The 22,708-nt window shown below is 30.1% G+C and overlaps 2 protein-coding genes across 2 annotated transcripts; both read left to right on the top strand.

The window, feature by feature from the left end:
* Positions 1 to 4,716: 4,716 nt before the first annotated feature.
* Positions 4,717 to 6,758, top strand: LOC130802931 (aspartic proteinase PCS1). Its single transcript, XM_057667055.1, has one exon. The coding sequence runs from the start codon at positions 5,024 to 5,026 to the stop codon at positions 6,344 to 6,346; it is 1,323 nt and encodes a 440-aa protein (XP_057523038.1). The 5' UTR covers positions 4,717 to 5,023; the 3' UTR covers positions 6,347 to 6,758.
* Positions 6,759 to 16,211: 9,453 nt separating this feature from the next.
* LOC130802422 (E3 ubiquitin-protein ligase SDIR1) lies at positions 16,212 to 21,764 on the top strand. The gene is made up of 9 exons (XM_057666441.1): positions 16,212 to 16,562; positions 16,915 to 17,043; positions 17,444 to 17,498; positions 17,599 to 17,651; positions 17,743 to 17,971; positions 18,106 to 18,220; positions 19,571 to 19,607; positions 21,061 to 21,192; positions 21,370 to 21,764. Exons 2-9 carry the CDS (start codon positions 17,023 to 17,025, stop codon positions 21,487 to 21,489), a joined length of 762 nt encoding a protein of 253 aa, XP_057522424.1. The 5' UTR covers positions 16,212 to 16,562; positions 16,915 to 17,022; the 3' UTR covers positions 21,490 to 21,764.
* The last annotated feature ends 944 nt before the right edge of the window (positions 21,765 to 22,708 follow it).

Genomic DNA, 22,708 nt, shown 5'->3' with positions numbered 1-22,708 from the left:
AATTTCCTTCTTTCCTCTACAATAATTAAACAAAAACTAACTCCTATTAAATAAAATTTATCAAAGAAAGAAAAGTGGGGTAATAAACCCAAGTCAATAGTCAATACCATTAAATGTTTTAACCATAATTTATCTAAATAGTTTATCAATTGAAATATAAATTCATATTTAGCATATTTACATATTATATTGACACAAATTTATAAAGAAAATACTAATAACTTGATCTTTTTGCTTGCAGCATATACATTAGACCTGTTCATGGGCGGGCTACCCGCCAGACTCGACCCACCCGGCTCGAAAAATGGACGGCCAGGGACAACGTTTTTCAAAAAAAAATTAAAGTTTGAACAGGTACCCGCCTGCCAAGATAAATGGGCGGGTAGCGACACCAAAGAAATACCCGCAATTATACCCGCCCGCCCTCTAAGTTTAATATATTAATTATTATATAATTAATTCTATTGCTATGAAACTAGTAGTCTAGTGTCTAGTACTACTAGTCTACTATACATACCCAACTTTAGTAATTAGAGTCCATACCCATTTTAATAGTTTTTATAATTTATTATGATTGAAAATGTATATGTCTGGACTTCGTACTCCGTAGTAAGATAAATCGATGATGGAATGTTTTTGTTGGATTATCCAACATAATGTTTATATTCATGTAATTTGAGTATTTTGAGACTTTTTATTTATTTTGAGTATTTTAGAAAAGGTATTGTATTTTAATTGTTATTAAAACTTAATTTTATAAATTGTATTATATTTTTAATTTTTATATAATAAATCCCCGCCTAACCGCGGATCCCGGCCGCTTTAAAAATGGACGGGTAGCGACAAAAAATTATGCCTGCAAATACGGGCGGGGTTTTGTATATTTGAGCCCGCGGATAGATTTTTTAGGTACTACCCGGTCCACTACCCGCCCATGAACACCTCTAATATACATATTTTGCATATTCCTTTATCATTCTTGTCTCATATTCTCTTCTCAATTTAAAAAAAAATTATAGTCAAACAATTTTTTTATTATTATTTTATATGTTAGTTAAAAAAATTTCAAAAATTTTTAGATGATTATAAGATAGACTAAAAAAAACTATATAAAAATCAAACTTAAAAACTCATTTAATAAAAATAATATTTACTTTAATTTAGACAGAACTAAATACATAAAAAATTATTAAACTTGATAGTACTCATACTCCTACAAAAACAATGAGTTGAATCATGTGCTTAAAATATTTAAACAATGAAAGAACAAATAAGTTGAAAATCAAACACTTGTCGGGCCATTTCATTGACTATTCATTGACGAGTTGATTGAATTGATCACGTTAGTTTGCAAAATGTTCAACCCAAATATAAAAAACATGCTTGCTTTTTGCTATAATAACACAACTATTTTTAAAATGTGTACAATCATACACTTTTTGTCCCTAACTTTATAATAACACAATTGTCTTACTTTAATATGAGTCCATACAAAAAATTTATTATGTTAAAAGTTTCTATTATTGGCTATTTAACCTATATATAAGGCATATCTCGTAATGAGACCGTCTCATACAAGAATTTATATATGTTAACTTTATTTTGGTAATTAAATAAAATTCTCATTTGGATATTTTGAGTTGTAACAATATTATTGAGACAGATGGAGTTTGATATAATTCATCTGTTTTAATTTTTTTTAAAAGATCTCTCTATTTTAAATTAGTTGTTATATACTTCTTGTTTTAATGCTATTTTATAATGCACTGTTTTGACACTTAATATTTTAAGTAGAACATGATAAAAAGTAAAAATTGAGAAAATGTGTATTGGGATGAATCAAATAAGTCTCTACTTAACTATTTCTATGTTTTTCGTATTTTTTAATTTCAATATACATGCTATACTTTTCATATTTAATTGTTTTAAATTACTTTTTACATTACTATATATGGCAAAACATAAATATGTAAATGTCCATTTTACCCTTGTTTTTTTTTTAATCCTATACCTCATTAACTTTTATAATTATATTTTTAGGGTCATAATATTTTTTTAACACAAAAATACTCAATTTTTGATTATTGTGCAAAGTCCTTATATAATAGTCAAATAGAACAAAGAAAAGTACTCATAAACAATAAAAGTTTAAATGACGATTAGTAGCTATTATACAAGAGAAGTCTAATAACTAATTTGGACTATATATATATATATATATATATATATATATATATATATATATATATATATATATATATATATTAATTATGTTAATATGTTTTTGCCCTTTATACCTCAAAGCCACCGTTTTCTAATTTGTCAAGTTCCTGTTTAATTTTCCAATCACATTATGTTTCCACCCACTATTCCAACATAAAAGACTTGGTTACCATAATTTTTAGATTGTCATATTTGGAACCATCTGGATTATGGGAACCATTGACACTCACCTTCCAAGAATCGTATATACTTTTCAAATTCGTCTAGATTTTGCATTGGCCTCACCTTGGACGTTTCCTTGTTTTTTTTAATATTTGTGATTTTCCTACTATAATTCTATCTATTAATTAATTATAAATAATGTCAACTTTAAGGGGTATTTGCCTAGAGTAAACTTGAGTATTCCGATGACCTGTTATATCAGTTAATTCACCAAAAAAGTAAACTGAAAATTAATTTAATATTAGAGAAAAATTTTAAAATTTTACGCAAAAAATTCTAAATGATAAAAAGATCATAAATTTTTTCTGAACATTTTTTCGACATTATATTTTAATTTATCTTTTTTTAAAAAAATAAAACTTGCTATAGCAAGTCATCCGGTCACTTGGTTTACACTAGGAAAATACCCCTCAAAGTTGAGATTATTCATGGTTAATTAATAGGTGATTCACAAATAGTTTGGATTATTCTAGCTAATTTATCCTTTTAATAATATCTAATTCATTAATAAAGAGTCGTACAACATCTATATCAGAAATAAAATAAGCAAATACATAACAACTTTAACTAAATATAATTCGAAATTAACAAAACTACGATCAATTCTGAATATCCTCTTCCACATCGGTATTTGACACAAATGTTGTTGATTATACTAGGTTTATGAATTAAAAAATTTTTGTATGATACGATCTCACTGTGAAATGTGTTTCACACATGAATTAAATTGTCTAATAATACAAATTATTAGTATATAGGCTTCTTATTTGAAGGTCGTCTCACCGATAATCGTTCTCTAACAAATAGGGAAGTCATTCTTCCACGAAAGAAAATTCTTTTACCACATATGCAATTACGTGAAATATAACAGTTATGTGGAAGAATCACTTTTCGAATTAAGAGTGTGTAAAAATCGATTTAACTCGTTTATTAATTGAATATTAAATTTTACATTTGAATAATTAGATTGTTTATTTTAGATTTGTAATTATTCAAACAAAATTAGAATTTTTTTTGTTAAAAAAATTAAAATAAGTCATATGTTTTTTCATTTATTTTTGTGAAAAACTGAAATTGTAACTATGATAATACTAGACTTGACCAAACCAAAATATTTTATACAAAAACAAATCATATGTAGATCAAAATCATATTCTAAATAACTTATATCTGAGTAAAAAAGTTCCAAAAAATTGTATTCTTTTAACAATTTAACATCAAATATCCATGAACTAATTGATCTTATTAACCAATCTTTATTAGCTAATTATATAACACTATCAAATCCAATTAAACCAACTTAGCGAGAGTTTGCCACCTGTCGATTGTTAGATGATTTAATTGGTTTAACAAATTCTGTAATATTGACTGTTTTTGTTGTTAACATTCTCATTGTATAAATCAATTGTTAATAAAGATGTTTGATGACATTAACTTTCTATTGTTGGCTGTTAGCAAAGAAGAAAATTAATAAATAAGTTTATTGAGATGGTTTATCCCACATTGACAAACTAAAAATGATGTGCATATTTTATAAGTTATTGGAGTCCATCTTCACATTGCCATATGGTTTAGGGATGTTATATATCTCATTGGCTTATAAAATATGTGTATCTTGTATGTCTCTATTAATTGTTGACATTTACAATAAATTCAGCTTAATTTAACAAAATCAAAAACTAATAAATAACTTAATTCAATTTTTTAAAAATTACGTACCAACTAATTTAATTTTTTTGACTATCCGATCAATTACCAAACAAGACCTTTGTATAAAACAAAGACAACAGACCCTACATCCTACGTCAAGCCAAAAATGACTTTAATTTTGTAGTTTACTCTTTTTTATACCCATCTCTTTTGGAGTAGTGGAGTAGAAGGATAATTGTATATACAACCTTGACAAAAGTAGAGTATTTTTTTTAAAGTATTGATGCATCACCTACTTCTAAAATTCAAAACAATATTTAAACCAAATTCAAATTTAAAAAAAAAAATCATCACCAATCATATATTTAGTACTTCTATTCATAAGATCTATAATGATGAGAGATATAAAATATATAACAGAGTTTTGATGAAAAATATAAGACGATACATATCTTTATTGATGGTAAATCTTACATTTTGATAAAAATCTATAAAGAAATATAAGCTACTCTTATAAGAAATTCTTTCTCAATAAAACGAGTTTAAAATAAAAAATTCATTTGCTAAAAGTTTATATATTAAGCTATTTAATCCGGTTATAAAGCAGACGCTTCACAAACTTTCCCCTTTTCTTTCCTAGGAAAAATCAAGCTCTTTCCCCCCCAATTCATCACCAGCTGTTGTGTTACTGTACCTTCCTTTTTTTCTCCCTGGACCATCCTATATATAAACATCACCAAACCACCCTCTTTCCCTTTATATTTATGCTACTACTTCATTGCGTCATTTAATCAAACACCTCTCAAACACTTCTAAACCCCATCAAAAATCCCCCCAAAACCCCCATTAAATCTCATTTTTCATCCTTATTTCTACAAATCACATCCTCAAAATCAATTCAAAACACTTAATTTCAATAAACCCATTAATGGGTTCTCCAAATTTTCATCAATTTCTCCCAATTTTACTTCTATTTCATGTAATCCTATCATCCTCTGTTTTTGTTCATTCAAAACAGAGTAATCAATCTACCATTATGTTTTCACTTAAAGCTCAAAATATCCCATATAGATCAATCAGACGGCCAGCAAAGGAAGCAAGTAAGCTCCCTTTTCATCATAATGTTAGTCTTACAGTTTCTCTTTTAGTTGGTACACCTCCACAACCTGTTTCAATGGTGTTAGATACAGGAAGTGAACTTTCATGGCTTCATTGTAAAAAAACCCCAAATTTAAATTCTGTTTATGACCCGATTCACTCAAAATCTTATTCGGTTACTCCATGTTCTTCACCCACTTGTAAGACCCGGACCCGGGATTTTAACATACCCGTTTCATGTGACCCGAAAAAACTCTGCCATGTATCAGTTTCTTATGCAGATGCTTCTTCTATGGAAGGTACTCTTGCAATGGATAATTTTATGATGGGCGGGTCCTCGATTCCGGGTCTGTTTTTCGGGTGTATGGATCAAGGATTTAGTAGTTCGGACACGGATTCGGTAACAACCGGGTTATTGGGTATGAACCGTGGGTCCTTATCATTTGTTTCTCAAATGGGTTACCCGAAATTTTCGTATTGTATTTCGGGTCAAGACTCGTCGGGTGTATTATTATTTGGGGAGGCTAATTTTGCTTGGCTTAAACCAAGAAGTTACACTCCTTTAGTAAAAATTTCTAGTCCTTTACCATATTTTGACCAAGTGGCATATTCTGTCCCATTAGAAGGGATTAAAGTAGGGGAAAAATTACTATCATTACCCAAATCCATTCTACAACCCGATCATACCGGGGCGGGTCAGACTATGGTTGATTCGGGTACACAATTTAGTTTTTTGCTCGGACCGGTTTACACTGCGCTAAAAAATGAGTTTTTGGCGCAAACAAAGGGTAAAATAACACAGTTGGGAGACCCGAACTATGTTTTCCAAGGTGCAATGGATTTGTGTTATCGGATGCCCCTAACTCAATCTGGTTACCCGATTCTGCCTACCGTGACACTAATGTTTCAAGGGGCAGAAATGAGTGTATCTCAAGAACGGTTATTGTATAGGGTTCCGGGTGAGGTTAGGGGTCTAGATGGGGTGCATTGCTTCACTTTTGGTAATTCGGATCTACTTGGTGTTGAGGCATATATAATTGGTCATCATCATCAACAAAATATGTGGATGGAGTTTGATTTGGTGCAATCTAGAGTAGGATTAGCTGAGGTTAAGTGTAATTTAGCAAGCCAAAGATTAGGATTGGGTCTTTAAAAATAGTTCATGTTTTAAAATATATTTTTATTTCCCCAATTTTTCTAAGTTTCAAAATTAGCGACATTTGAATTATTTTGGCGAAAGCTATTTTAATTCAATTGTGCAAATTCAGAAGGACGAACGAAATATATAATCCTACATAAAAAGTGTGAAAATATGTGGTTGGCAAAGATATAGGGTGTTGGTAGAGCTTGGTTAGATGCTATTTGACCAAACATGAGTTGATAAATATCTTAAAACAAGGTCCACTTAGGTGTACTGTGTGAAGTGGGTTATTTTTTGTTAGAAGTAAGATGTAGTTGTCTAGAATTGGCATTTGATGCTTGAGTTAAGACCTTTGTGTAAATGTTAAGTATATTTACTTGTATACACTCATAAGAGAATGAAATATGATGCTTTTGAATGTGCATATCAATTACAACTTTAATATAAAGTAATTGTGATTCAATTTTGTCTTAATTGGTTTTTTTTAAATCTACTGTTATTAGCAACTTGTTCAAAAAAGAGTTATTCATAATAATAATATGTTTTAATCAGTTAATTACTAAACACTAGTATTAAATGATTTGATTATCTAATTCTCTATTTATGTCAAAATATGTTAAAATTGCCTAATAAGCTATTTTGTCAAAAACTCATTATTAATTTCAGCTTGCATATGTTTTAATCTTTAAAATTTATCAATATACTTCGTCTAAGTATAGATGTTAATTAATGTAGGTACGATTAGTTTTCTCTCTTAATTTATTATAGTTTATTTCTAATTGTGTTAATGATTTTGCAAGTATATCCTTGTTTGCAAAATTATTTTATTTGCAAATCTTTATCTTTCTAAATTAACTAAAATTTAAAAACTATAAATCTTTATTGCAACAAAATCAATCGATAAGATAAAAAAGTAAAGAGTAAAAGTCAAAACATTACATTTTAAAAAGAAATATAGCCTTTAAAAGCGTGTTAATTTGGCACTCTAACAAGAGAGTAACTGAAGTATGAAAGAATGTTCCTAAATTTAACACTATATATTGAAGATACTTCAAGAGCTCTTCAAAAAGGGAAAATCTCATACGTTAGTGTTGCATGTTAATTTCTGCATTAAAAGAAATCAAATAAATTTCTATTTAATTATATTTTAACTTATAGATTAAAATTAAAATATATATTAAAATCAATTAATAAACAGTACCACAAAACAATTGTTAAAAAATAAGTACAACATAAGGAGTATTATGGGTAGTTGAAATCCGAGCATCCCAAAGCAATAAGGTGTACCTACAAAATATTGATGGCTTTAATTGCCCTAATTTACTTGAGCAACATGAAAGAAAACGTGTGAGGGACAGCTTTAACACAAATCAGTTGCATACAAGTTGAAATTAGACCCATTTATTTATTGCCAATTCATTTGATGTACTTCCACAAACTGAAACACCATTATTAGACGCACAAATACTTCTATCAAGGTTAATAATGTATCGTTATTTACCTCCTTTACTTCTATTTTTATGTTTAGTTATTTATACGTATTTTTTTATTTTATTTATAAGTTGTAGAAATCTCTCTCTTTGAAGATCTTCTTTAAGTCGAGGGACTGTTTATCGCGTTTTTCTTTATAGATATGAGTTGTAGTCTTTCTTCACTCCCCAGATCTGACCATAATTTTCTATGAGCGCGATACACTGAATATGATGATGAAGGTTAAAAATGGAATGTTTTACTCCATTACCCTTATGAAATTGATACTACCACAACTAGCATAGAGATTAAAAAATTAATTGAGACTTTGGAATTGTGTAAATAAATAGTAAATATATGATCTAAAAAAATAAAAGAAGATTTGTGTATAAAAATAAGGAAAATTCAACACAATTCTTAAACATCGCCCCCTTTTTCATTTTATCGTCATCCCTATTTTAATGAATGTCGATATTATCCCTGGACTATAATAATAATAATAATAATAATAATAATAATAACAACAACAACAACAACAACAACAACAACAACAACAACAATAATAATAATAATAATAATTATTATTATTATTATAAAAATAATAATAATGATAATAAAAATAAAAATAATATTTAAAAAAAAATAAATAATAATAATAATAATAATAATAATAATAATAACAATAATAATAATAATAATAATAAAAATATTTTTAAAAAATAATAATAAAAAAATTAAAAAATTAAAGGGGTGAGTCGCGCGCGACCCAGCCGTTTAATTTTTAAAAAAAAATTTGTTTTAGATATTATTATTATTATTATTATTATTGTTGTTGTTGTTGTTGTTGTTGTTATTATTGTTGTTATTATTATTATTATTATTTTTTTAATTATTTTTTTAAAATATTAATTTTATTTTTATTATCATTATTATTATTATTATTATTATTATTATTATTAATAATTTTATTATTATTATTATTATTATTATTATTATTTTATTTTTTATTTTTTCTAATATTATTTTTATAATAATAATAATAATAATAATAATAATAATAATAAAGATAATAATAATAATAATAAAAATAATATTTTTAAAAAAAAATTTTAGGCGTGAGTCGGGTTTTTTTTCAAATATTATTATTATTATTATTATTATTATTATTATTATTATTATTATTATTATTATGATTATTGTTATTTTAAGTTCAGGGACATTTTCATCGTATCATTAATATAGAGGTGGCGATAAAATAAAAGGGGTGGCAATGTTTAACAACATCCAAATTCAATTCGACTGATTTGATCTTTTGGTGATTATTTTGTAAAGATTTAATCTTTTATTAATTATCCTATGAAGACCTCAAATTTTATCATTTTCTTCTATAACTGATTGTTATTATTTGGCAGTAAAAAATATTTAAAATAAAAAATAAAATTAAAAAGGATTTTCGAATTAAAGTAAAAGATTATATTTAGTCTCTTTGAGAGACGTATCTCAAACTCAGCCCATTAAAGATTAATGCTTACTTACATTATCCTTAATGCTTACTTACGGTATCTTTAATGTCTACTTTCAATATCTTAAACGTCTACTTACATCATTCTTAATGCCTACTTGCAATATTTTAAAAAATATATAATAGGTCGGCCCAATTAGAAATGATCTCTCAAAGAAACCGTCTCTCATAAGAATTTGTGAAAAAATTAAACCTCTTCCTTCCCATCACTTTACAACCCCTCCACCGCCACTGCCACCCCATTAGCTTCACTAAAAGAATCTCAATCATTTTAGCTCCGCATTCATTTCTGTAAATTGTAACATTTAAATTAGGAAAATTTACTCAAAATAATCTCAACTATGACTGCAGTTTGTTCATAGCATACCCATCCCCTTTATACCGGCTGCAATCGGTAACAATTATGTTGTTAAAACCCACCCCCTCCAGCTATTTAAATTCTTCTTTTTCTTTCCCATTACTCCTCCCTCAATTGATGAACCCTAAACCCCCAAATAATTAAAATGAAAATTAAAAATTGTTAAAACTTTATATCCCAAAATCTTCAAATTCCTCCAAATTCAGATAATCTTCCCCCAAAACTAATGAATTATGCTTGTTCTTTTAAGTTTTCAAACCCCAAATCTAAGGGTCCACTTTATGGAGGAACCTTGATTTGCTACCATGGTGTTCTCATAGTTCCTCTTGTTTGTGATTGTATTTCTTCTTAGTTAGCATTGTAGAAGTTTGTTTGATGTAATTGCAATCAATGCACTACAATGCATTATCAATATTGATGTAATTGCCATTAGTCTTGGACCAACATTTCATTTGATTTCAATCAACATTTCATTACTTCAAATATTCCATTAACATTACATAAAAGCTGTTATAATACTAAGACTAACAATCCATTATAATTACATGGAAACAAACATAGAAGCTGCCATTAACCTAAATCGAAAAGATTTGATTTTTAGGGTTATAAATTTGATTTGGGGAGGAAGAGATTTGAGAAGGAATTAGGTATGAAATTATGGAGGGAATTAATGGGGAAATAGTTGATTATTGAATTGAAGGGAAAAACTAAATTCAAGAGTAAAGTAAAACAAAAAAAAAAGAAAAAAGAAATTAAATTCATTTTGACATGTTGTAACCGGTAACAAGGGGAAGGTATGCTATGAACAACTGTAGTCACAGTTGGGATTATTAAAAAAAAGTGATAGTTGGGATTATTTTTGGCCAATAAGTGATAGGTGGGATTATTTTGAGCAAATTTTTCTTTTAATTATTATTGCTTAATATATTTTTGTTAAATAAATGAATAAAATTTTTATAAACGAGATTATGAGAGATAGTTAATTTATAGATGATATCAAAAGATAAATATATAATTTAATCATTGATTAAAAAGTGCTACTAAATGAATAAGATATCTTGAAATCAAAATATAATTCCTCTTGTTTAATTTAGTTGCTACAGTTCTATTGTCATACTATCCAATACGCTATTTTGATCCATAGTATGAGTATCGTTAGTGCCTATAAAAAATGATACTATGAGTCTATATGCATTACCAAAAATCAAATAAAATCTTAAATGCCTTGCACATAGAGAATAAAAAGTAAAACAATATCGACTGATGAATAGTGTTATTACTTCCTTTATCCCCATGAAATGAAAAAACATTTATCTTTTGGTACGTCCTTTTTACTTTGCAACATTTCTATTTTTATTAATGTTGGACCATGTTTTAATTCTAATCCACTTATTTTCTTTCATTTTCTTTCACTATTAATTAATCATATTCATATAATTTTCTTTCACTATTTTCTAGAAGGAGTCCTTGTCACGTGTGCATAACCCCTAACAAAAATTTAGAAATCATGAACCTTTTTTCACCTCAAATAATTTAAGGATGTTATTATGTTAAATGGTAGGAAAGAAATCGTGACATGCAAACAAAGCAAACTTATCCCAACATTTCATGTGCATCACAAACATCTTGTGATTTGTGACCCAATAATAACTTATAACTCATTTTTCACTCAACCACCCCGTAAACTACTTCACTTTTTACCCTTTTAAGTCTATGGGTTAGAACTTGGGATCTTGGGACTCCCTCCCTTCCTTATGAGAATACACAGGTTATGTTTTGGAATAAGCATTTTATTTCTAATTGTAGATTTTAATTATAAAATCATAAATAAAAAATTTGAGAATAACAAAGTGTGGGAAGTCATTCTCAAATTTTAAATTTTAACTAACTTTAATACAATTGAAATTGATGCAAATTCAAATTTGGTTTTTATTGGTTTGCCAAACACTAAATTTAAATCAATCCTAAATTTTCAAATGAAATCCTCATTCCCAAACATAACATTAAGTTATTTTGAATGGAATTTAGTGAAAAATAAAACTTGATTGGAGAATAAGACAAAAAATAAGTGGATGATAGAAATGAGTGGTTAAGATGGAGAGAGAAAATAAGTTTGTGGATCAGATTTAAAGAAAAATACTAAGGTCGTTGCTATAAAAGAAAAGAGTGCAAAATGAGTGAAACAAACTAAAATAAAAAGATAGTGCAAATTGAGAGAGACTTTATGCTCCCTAAATTGAGTATATGGGAATTGCATATTTAATTATCATTAATTATAAATATGTATATTTCACAAGAAATCTATAATCACTATAATCCTCTACCAGATTATCATCCGTATTGTTGATTGAGATTAATTACTTTTTGCAGACACAAAAATAATAAGATAATTGACACAAGTTGGGAGAAGAAAATAGAAACAAAATATTGAAATAAATTTAAAACATATATCTAAAAGCGATTGTTAATACTTGAGATTTGAGAGTGAGAACGAGTTTAAGTAGATGTTTAAGCCGATTACTATAAATATATTTGATAAATTATTTTAAATTTAATAATTAGTTATTTATCAAAGAAAAAGTAAATTAAAAAGTATCACTATTTGAGTATTTGTGATGGATTTGTAGTGCGACTCCAGTCAATTGCCAAATGCCTAATTTTTCTGTTTTGAAATACTCGCTACATTATTGTTATTGATATTATTCATCGTTCAAGCTTATTTAATATATTGCGGTTAATATGTAAGAAAAAAAATAGTCAAGTGAGATTTTATTTGAATTGTCTAATCGCATACTTTCATAATGTTAATTTTTTATAATTTTTAAATATACATAGTTCAATATATACAAATGATCAAAATAATACATTGAATTGCGTAAAAAGTCATATGTGCATAAAAAGTCAAATGTAGGAAATATAGTGAAATCAGAACAAGTATATGAAGATTGACAATTCTCTTACAGTGTAGTCAAAAAGAATGTAATGCTTGAAACTTCATAGGAGTAGTAGTGTGGTTGTTGTTGACTGCATTAGAAGTAGCTTTTGGCTTATGTGTTTCAGTGTTTCCCATTCAGTTAATTCTTTGTTGCCTTTTTATTTTTTTTGTCATTTTCAAGAGTAAACTCAATGAAATAAATAAAATATTCATTTAAGGTATTTGATCCAACTTAATATGAGTCATAAACTAGTTTGGTTGAAATTGTTATATAGATTGAAAATTCTAGTTAAAAATGGCCAATTTGTCTGTAAATAGCTTATTATAAACTGAAATTAGCTTAAAGAATAAATCTACATTACTCAGTATTACGTGAGCGTTAATATAGATTCGAGTTGAGATGAACTAAACTCAACTCAAGTTGAGTCAAAGTGAGTTAACTTGACACAACTAAAAACCTACATCAATTAACTAGCCAAAATCGAAAAATTAGAATTACATCCCAATTTTTAAGTGTGGTTGTGAAAGTTTGTTTTGACTAATAAGTCACCAAACATGAACGTGCACTCAATCAAATTTTGACCCAAAGTATCATAATATGTAACTAGTTCAAACCCAACTAGATGTTGGTTCGAGATCCAACACATAGCCATTTACTTTTAGTTATGATCCAACCTACACAATGATCCAACCTACAGACAATCAAATTTTAGCATAAAAATATGGATAATATATCCTAACTTATAACATGCACCTAACCAACTATTGTCTCGAATTTAGCTTTGATCCGAAAGATTTATAACTTAAAGTGCGTCTAAATCCGTTCTATTTCGACCTAAAATTAACTTAACACATAAACTTAAAGTCAAGTAAAATCGAAAATGAATTAATTCAAAATCCACCAATACTTAAGTAAGTATAACCTACTTAGACTCTAATTGGATTGATCTAGTTTGATAAGGCTTGAGCCTTGACTCACACCTAAATATTTTTCAGCCTGATATTCACTTATCATAATCCAAATAAAAGTTGACTTGTATATACTTCAACTAGGGTCAAATCTTTAGATTAACCAACACGACCCATACTCAAAATGACTCTGTTTGAAAGGAACTAATTCAAAACTCAACCAAGCGATCAAATTTAAAATTTTATTTGACACAATTAGCTTAATTCATTCATTCATGAGGCTTAAATATTCTTCAAAAGGAAAAGGAAACAATTGAAGTTACAACAACAACAACAATGGCAGAGCATTAATCTCAAATGATTGAGATCAACTTTATGAACAAATATATTAGTTTTAATGTTCGTCCATATAGTTTGTTCTTCTCCATTCATTTTATTTTCTAGCACAACAATCCATAAAACTAAATCGTTCATATCCATTCCCAATCCCACTCTTCTTTTTCATCTATTTTTCAGATTTGCGACTCCTAAACTATTTCTTGTGTTTTTTTCAGTTATATCCCTCAAGACTCCAAGTATGTTCACTCATCCATCGTAACATACACATTTCCCACTACTCCAAATCTTTCCATTATGAGCCTTTCTAAAAACTTAACATTATAATCCATGTATGATGTAGAAATAATAGTTTAATTATCGTTCGATAAAACTTTACTTGAAGCTTTTGGGACACACATCAATCATATAATATCCTAGTAGCCTTTTCGTTAAGTGAATTTCATCCATAATTATTTTTCATCCTTTTGAATTTTCACCAATGATTGTGTCACATTAGAAATAATTATATGTAAAATTTGTAGTTGAAGAACGTGAAAAAAAAGTAAATAGAATAAAAATGCTGATCAATTAGTTAAAAGAAAATGAAATCATAATTAAACCAGACGAATGAGTATTTGGATTATATTAAAAAAATTTAAAACTTTATCTCAGTTGAAAAATAAATATTAGATTTTTTTTTTTCATTTAATAATGAAAATGAGTTTATAATTAAAATTTTTTTTTCTTTTGAAATGAAATGAGTTTTTAAATTACATTGGAAAAATAATGATTATCATCGTCATCATCCTACCCAGTGTATCCCGTAGAAAAATTATGGACAGGGTCTACGGAGGAAAGGACGGCGGCAACTCATACCTATAAAAGAGAGCGCGGCCAAAAGAGTCCCCCGGCTTGAGAGAGATAAGGTGACGTAGCTACACGGAAAAGATAAAATGAATGCATATCGATAAAATAAATAAATAGAACCAACTACAAAAAAAGAAAACAAAAACTAATAAAGAAATGAGAGAAGCAAGATGGCAAGAACACCAAAAAGTAATCTAAGAGGACATCAGTAGTCTAAAACATGGATATAGCGCCTCCAACTATCCCTATCCCTAGTCAGGCCCTTAGAGAGGTTTAACTCATGTAAGTCAACTTTTATTTGCTCATCCCAAGTTCTCCTGGGTCTTCCTCGACTCCTTTTACCCTCTACTATAATGCTTTCTACCCTTCTCATAGTGGCGGCAAAAGTCTTTCTCTGCACATGTCCAAACAACCTCAATCTATTTTCGCGCATTTTTTCAAAAATAGGGACTACCCCTAGTTTGTCGCTAAACTCTTGGTTTCTAATTCGATCCATCAATGTGTGCCCACACATCCACCTCAGCATACGCATTTCTGTAATTTTCATCGTATGTTCAAAAATCTTCTTTACAGGCCAACATTCGCTCCCATATAGCAGAGCAGGTCTGATTGCCGCCCAGTAGAACTTTCCTTTTAACTTGCTTGGGAATTTCCTATCACATAGCATCGCGGTGGCTGCTCGCCACTTGAGCCAACCTGCTTGTATACGATGATTTACATCTCCGTCAATCTCCCCATCCCTTTGAATGATCGATCCCAAATACTTGTACTTGGTCGTACTTTTAAAAACTGTTTCATCAATGGATACCTCTGGTTCACATACCGGTGCTGTCCCACTAAAGTCACAGCGCAAATATTCGGTCTTTGTATGACTAATGCACAACCCTTTACCTTCTAAAGCTTCCCTCCACTCATCCAATTTATTACTAACCTTTTCTTTAGTTTCTGCTACCAGCACTATGTCGTCAATGAATAGCATGCACCACGGTACCGTCTCCCAAATGGATTTAGACATCTTTTCCATAATGACAGTAAAAATGAAATGGCTTAGAGCCGATACCTAATATAGTCCAACTTTAACAGGAAAAGACTATGTTATCCCCATAGGTGTTTAAATGTTAGTCGAAACTCTGTCATACATATCCCGTATAGCCTCAATGTACACTGAAGAAATACCTCTAACCTTGAGGCTATCCCAGATGACACGTCATGGTATGCTATCATACGCTTTCTCTAAGTCAATAAACACCATATGCAGATCTTTCTTTCGCTCCCTATATTTCTCCATCAGTCTCCTCAAAATATAAATTGCCTCAATGGTTGACCTTCCTGGCATAAAACCAAATTGGTTCTCTCTAATCACAATTTCTTGTCTAATTCTCCTCTCTATCATTCTTTCCCACAATTTTATTTTATAGCTTAAAAGTTTGATACCTCTATAATTTTCGCATATTTGCGCATCGCTTTTGTGAGCGAATAAATAACAAAAAGAAAGCTGCGGGAAACCCGCCGAGTCAAATCGTTGTCTTCTAATCCCCAATGCGTCCGAGTCACAACTCACAGCGCTGTCTCTCCAAAATTTCATTTCTTCGACGTTTCTAAACCTCTGAAAATTCTTTTGTTTTAGTTCCAATCAAATTTTCTAATTGCTAATTCCTAATTCCTAATTCCTGATTCCTGATTCCTGATTCCTGATTCCTAATTCCTAATTCCTAATTCCTGATTCCTGATTCCTAATTCCTAATTTAGGTTTTCGCATAATTGATAAAGGAAGATACTTGATTTCTTCGTTTGATCAATTTTTGACTTCTTTGGGTCATTTTACACACATTTTCTGACCTTAATTATTGTAAGTCCCTCTTTTTTCTGTTATTTTCTTTGCATGTAATTTCTTGATTTTTTTCGAATTATTGTACGGTTATTTTGTGAATTTATTACATTTTCATTGTTCCTTAATATAGAAACAACAAGAAGTTGTATAACGCGAGCCTGATGATTTTAGTGTCTTCATTGGTTGTGATTCGTTGTCTTTTATAGTTTCTAGGTTTCATATTAATAATTATTTAGGGTTTGTTTTCCTGTTTCTTCTGGCATAAATTTTTGGGTTATTTGAGGTTGATTACGATTGTGAGATCATGTATGATACAAATTCGTTGAATGATTGAATCTTGGATTGACTCTTCATGGTTATTTGTTTTCAGCTTTCGAAAGGAAGTTTTTAAATCTTGGAGTTCTTTTGGTGAACTTTTACAACAATGAGTTTCATTTTTTGAGGGGCTCGAGCGGATGTTGAAAATGGATTTCCAGGAATGATTCCTGAACGGCGTGTGGTACATTTCTTCGTTGCTTTCTATTGAGTTTATGTTATGATAGAAATAAATGGGCAAGGGGAATTTTTGTGGATGATCATAGGAGGTGAAATCATGGTTCATGCAATGGATCCTTCTGTATGGGATCAAGGATTTGCTTTGTCGTTTTTGTTGCTTTCAAGAATTTGTTGTTGATTTAGGGTAATTGAAGATAAGTTGGGTGAATATGATTATACATAACCTAATGTTTGTTGGGTTGTTTACCCTTGCTTGTTTGTAGATCTAATCTGAACTAATATCGTTAAAACTAATCGAAAGTCACTTAATATCTGTCCGATGTCTTAATCTAGAGGCAATTTTGATTTCTGATTATTCAACTAATCTGTATGTTCATTCCTTTTGTGGTTGTTTTTGTTTACAGAGGATTCATTCAGCGCGGCCAGTGAATACCAATTCACTTGCTTTCTTAGTTACTGGTATTTTCTTTGCTTCTATATCTTTGGGTAATGTTAGTGTATGCTTTTCGTTAGCTTTAGGTTTTGCCGATTCTTATCCATTGTTTTCGTTTGGTGGCAGTACTTTTGCTCTTCATGATACTGAATTCACATCAAATGTCACCGAATATTTTGGTAGATGTCTCTTCTTATATGCAAACTGATTTAGGTTTACTCTATAAACTCAATTATTTTAAGTTATTTGATGGTTTTTCTTTCCTTGAAGCTCTGGCTGGTATTTGGATTCTTTCTAGTCGCTACTAGCTTAAGAATGTATGCCACATGTCAACAACTTCAAGCTCAAGCTCAAGCGCATGCTGTTGCAGCCAGTGGCCTCCTTCGACACACTGAGCTTCGTTTACAAATGCCACCATCAATTGCATTTGCCACAAGAGGACGTTTGCAGGGCCTTAGGCTTCAGCTTGCACTTCTTGATCGGGAGTTTGATGATCTTGGTATCAAATCAAGTTGCCTTTTGTTTGCCTTTCTTTTTATTTTTGTCAGAATTGTGGTTCTGTCCTTTCTTGTCTTGTCTGCCCATTTGCTCATTTCTGAAATAGAATTATTTTCTTATGCTATATTATTGTAGATTATGAAACTTTGAGAGCTCTAGATGCAGACAATGCACCTGCTGTTCCCTCAATGAGTGAGGAAGAAATAAACGCTCTTCCTGTTCACAAGTATAAGGTTACAGGTTTAGAGAGGTGTGATTTCAGCTATTTTGTTTTGATATTGATAGAAACATAATTTCCATATATGTGCATATGTAGATTTGAAATTTTCTGAATATGCTAGTGCTGGTTCATGGAAGATGAGATATTCATTGCTAAGTAGCTGGAGTGTATCATTTTAGTAGCTAGTTACTGTTTTTCAATATAGCAATGTTGGGTGTAAAACTTTAAACTTCAAGAGATCATTCTTTGGATCTTGATGTTATTTGAAATTTTTTATCCTCCCTGTTGGATGTGTTTACTGCCTGTCTGTTCCATGAAACATAAACCTTAATCGTTTCTGATATGTGCTAGTCTATCTGATAAGCTGCTTTTATGTCTGTGTATTCTACTCCATGGGTTGAAGAAGATGGTGTTTAGTGGGAATTAAGATGCATGTGTTAAACATCAGGGGACAAGAGTAGTTTGTTTAATTCATGCTACAAATTGCCTCGGCTAATTGAATAAAACGAAGAAGTTGATTGTATGATTCGATTTAAGCTGTAAATGCAGAAATCAAGCATAAGAAATCTTAAAAAATATATGAAAAAGCTAGGTTGGATTCTCTTCCATGAAAAACTTAATTGAAATATGAGATTGGAGAGGCTTCATTCTCTTCTATGAGAAGCTAATTTGTATATCAGATCAGAAAGGCTTGATTCTCTTTCATGAAAAGCTAAATTGGATATGAGATTGGAAAGGCTCGATTCTGTCCCATTAGAAGTTAAAATAATCTGAAACTAGTACAATCCTCTCATGATCTTTCCTTTTCTTACTTTTCTTTATAGATGCAATTTCTTGTTCTGCTTTCTTAGATTTCAAATTCACTAGGCTTCTCTCACAAGCTGCTTAAACCAAATCTTAGGATGCTTTTGTTGTATCTCTCTTAGTACAGAAGTTTATACTCCACCATTTCTGATGTTTGTCCTATGCATTTTGTATTGTTTTCAAAACATTTTTCGAGCCAAAATATCTGTAAATACGTTTCATAAAGAATGATAGTATTTTGTATTTCAAAATTCTATACGTTGAAATGAATCTAACAAGATCTCACACGGATATATTTTGACTCCTATATGTCGTGAAAATAATTACTGTGGTTTTTTTTGTATGTGATAATGTTCGTTGCCAAATAAAATAATTATTTTAGCATACTTTCTGCACTTGTTGTATTTGTGACTTTCTTTTCCTTCAAATTTAAAAAGGTGACTCGGTCTATTTACCTGTTGTGAGATCAACTGTTTTGCTGTTTGTAAATGTTCAAGATTATTTCATCTAGTTACCATGATGTTAGATCCCTCTAAAATTTCCATATTTAATTGACGACCTATTTTCTTGAGACAGAAATATGGCAGGAAAGCAGCAGGCATCATCTTCTGAGGTAATTTAATCAGTGTGCTCAATGTATTTGTTGGCTTCACTACTTTAGGATCTTGTGCATCAATAGCTAACTTAGAGTTACAAGAACTTGTACATCGGTGGATCAAGAGCAAATATATTAGTGATTGATCATCTTGTAGTTTTAACATGGAGAAGAGATACAGGCTCAATTATTGAACTTGTAACTATCTCAAATTCTTCACATTTACACTTACCCTTATTTGTTGATTAGAAAAGTAAGACAATAATCAAGTGTTGGACCTGGCTCTTCAAATTACTTGAGTGTTAATTTGTTCCATGTTGTGGAATATCTATTTCCCTGTTATTGGTTGACATCTTTCTTTTGTCCTTGGCTTCTTTTTTGCTCATGCCAGAAGAGTTACTGTGGTTCATAATTATGTGATTTGTCTGTTGTGTACCTGTAGTTTTAGTTCACTCTGACAAGCATTTTCATGTTTCATCTTTTTTCATCATGCTTTTTATGTAGTCCTGGGCCTCCTGGCTTTCCAATTGTTTTTATTCAGGATGGTGTAGTGTACTTCTTTCTCCTCCTTTTTTGGGTTACAGGGTAGGTTGAGGGAAAGGGAGGGATAGCGAGAATTGAACCCAGTTTGCTCCTAGGGAAAGTGGTGCATGCTCCAACGGAGACAAAACCCGATTCTCACTTCTTTCTCCTCCTTGTTTACCTTTTAACCTATAAGTATGTCATTAACATATTCTTGATAAAGTTATCTCTAATTTAGCTAAAAAGTTCTAGTTTTCTGATAGTATAATCGATTTAGCTGAAGTATTCTAGTATCAAAAGTCAGTGGATCATTAATGGGTCTTTCATCATGCTAAGTGTTATATGCTTTAGAATGTAGTATCAGGGGATATAAGTTTGACCCTGAAATTAAAACCAGTGAAGGCTTTTATTGTTTATTTGATCATATATTGATGACCGAAATATAGTGTTAAAAGGTTAATTAGATTATAAAAAATGTATTCAGATGAAAAGGAAACTCATATGTAAGGCGCTTTGATAGTCTGGAAGTTCTTTCATCTATGATCATGTCCCTAGGTTGATTCTTCCCTATGAAGCAACTTGTCTAAGCTTCAGAGCATGAGAGTTTGTAGATCTGAGATTAATAACTATAGTACTGTGTTCATTCATGCCCTCTCTTTCTTGTCGTGTGACTGAAACTGTGGCTGATAATACTTAGGAGTTCAATATGATGTGTTTATACACGTGCTTAATGCCGAGTGATCAGCAGGGTTGAACTTCAAAGTTCTAGGCTTTATTTTGTCTTTAGAATTGTGTACGCTGTCATCAATCAATCGAATCATTATGTTTTGGATTTAGTTTCAATTCCATTATAGTAGAGTCTTGAGTGACTTCTTAACTTGCTCGGCAAATTTGCTTTGTCTCTTCTATCCATATTTAAATATAATTTTGCTACCTTTTCTAAAAGCAGAAGCAGCAAGACATTTCTATCAATGTTGGGAATCCGAAGGGCGGCGGCACTGAAGAGGAATTGACTTGTAGTGTATGCTTGGAGCAAGTAAACATCGGAGAGCTTATTCGCAGCTTGCCATGCTTGCATCAGGTGAGCTCTTTTCGAACCTTTCTTTATGCTTCGTTTACATGTGCTTGAATCTCTGAACTCTGATCGAAGATAATTCTCGATACTCCATTGATATGCGTTGCCGAAATGTGTCTCGTTACCTCAAAAAGCATCTTATGGAGCCCTTGTTAATTTTTCTTAATTTTCTATTTTGTGCAGTACCATGCAAACTGCATTGACCCATGGCTCAGACAGCAGGGAACATGTCCCGTATGTAAATTTAAGGTTGGATCAGGTTGGCATGACGATGAACAAGATGACGGATCATTCTTGGTTTAAAAAGTGTATTATTTGTGTCGTTTTCACTAATATATAAGCTTAGTTGTAAATTACATGCCTATACGTTGCGTGAAGCTGCCATTGTATCACTTGTTTAGGCAACCACGGGGAATTTGAAATTTAGCCGATTTCGTTCAAGTTTCACTATGTTGATGTATAGTTGATATTACAATGCAGGCATGCAGCTAGTTAAATTTTTATGTTTGGACATGTATTAGTAAATTTACAACGGTGTTTTTAGTATACAATCAAATATAATGGTTTCTATTTTCACAGCAATGTATACATGAATGGTTAAAGTTAGCTATGAATCATAACGAGTCGTTCCTACGGAGATCAAACATTGGTTTTAAAAGGTCATGATATATTTGTTCTAAGATAATATAGTTTTTTATCTTTTAGATAATTTAGTTTTTAGGTTGTATTTTTTCACTACTCGATCATTGTAGCAAAATTGTGCCAAGTAGCCTTGTTTGAGAAGAGTTTCATTATCATACTTATGAACTAAATATATGGCCCTAGAATAGGAGTATGGTATTCATAATAATAAGGGCATGTTTGGATTAAATGTAAATATTTAAGGGGTAAAAAGGTTAAAGTAAGAAAACGAAATTGATAAATAAGAAATTAGTGGGGGAATGTATTACTTCCATAATAGGGGTAATCATCTTCTTTTTCTTTATTATTTTTATTTCATGTTTATTTCACCTTCTTCACAACCATCTGAACTACTTCAAATGCATCTCTATTTGTTTTTATTTCATTAGTTTGACTTATTTCCATCTTTAAATATTTACGTCCAATTCAAGCATGCCCTAAAATTCATAAGTAGCTATAAGTCGATAGTAATACACACTTAACTCTCAAGTTAAGTGATTTAGTCACCGTTTAATGGGGTCGAAAATGATTTAAACTTCCTTGTAATAGAATGTATATTAATGTATCAACTCACATACAAGAAATTTGAAAATGACTCAATTTGCGACCTCTGATTCAAAAATGATTAAAAGTAGACAAGTCATAATGTTTGAAATGAAAAAAATAATCACTTATTGTTTCTATGTTAATAACAACGAACTAACATTTGTTGTTTTCTTGGTCCTTTCAAATTTTATAACATTGTCTTTTTTTTATTCGTTAAACAACGAATAAAATTCGTGGTAAATTTTTGTTGAGTTTTAACATGTTGTTCTCTTATTTACTGTTACTAACAACTAAC

Source organism: Amaranthus tricolor, chromosome 16 (assembly GCF_026212465.1).
Source record: "Amaranthus tricolor cultivar Red isolate AtriRed21 chromosome 16, ASM2621246v1, whole genome shotgun sequence".
NCBI classification, from domain to species: Eukaryota; Viridiplantae; Streptophyta; class Magnoliopsida; order Caryophyllales; family Amaranthaceae; genus Amaranthus; species Amaranthus tricolor.
The sequence above is the reverse complement of the archived record's forward strand: the minus strand, read 5'-3'. Positions and strand labels throughout refer to the sequence as shown.

Coding starts and splice junctions, on each gene's coding strand:
- LOC130802931 (XM_057667055.1), top strand. CDS start 5,024: ATGGGTTCTCCAAATTTTCATCAATTTCTCCCAATTTTACTTCTATTT.
- LOC130802422 (XM_057666441.1), top strand. CDS start 17,023: ATGATTCCTGAACGGCGTGTG. Junction 17,044..17,443: donor TGATTCCTGAACGGCGTGTG/GTACATTTCTTC, acceptor TTTTGTTTACAG/AGGATTCATTCAGCGCGGCC. Junction 19,608..21,060: donor AGCAGGCATCATCTTCTGAG/GTAATTTAATCA, acceptor TTCTAAAAGCAG/AAGCAGCAAGACATTTCTAT.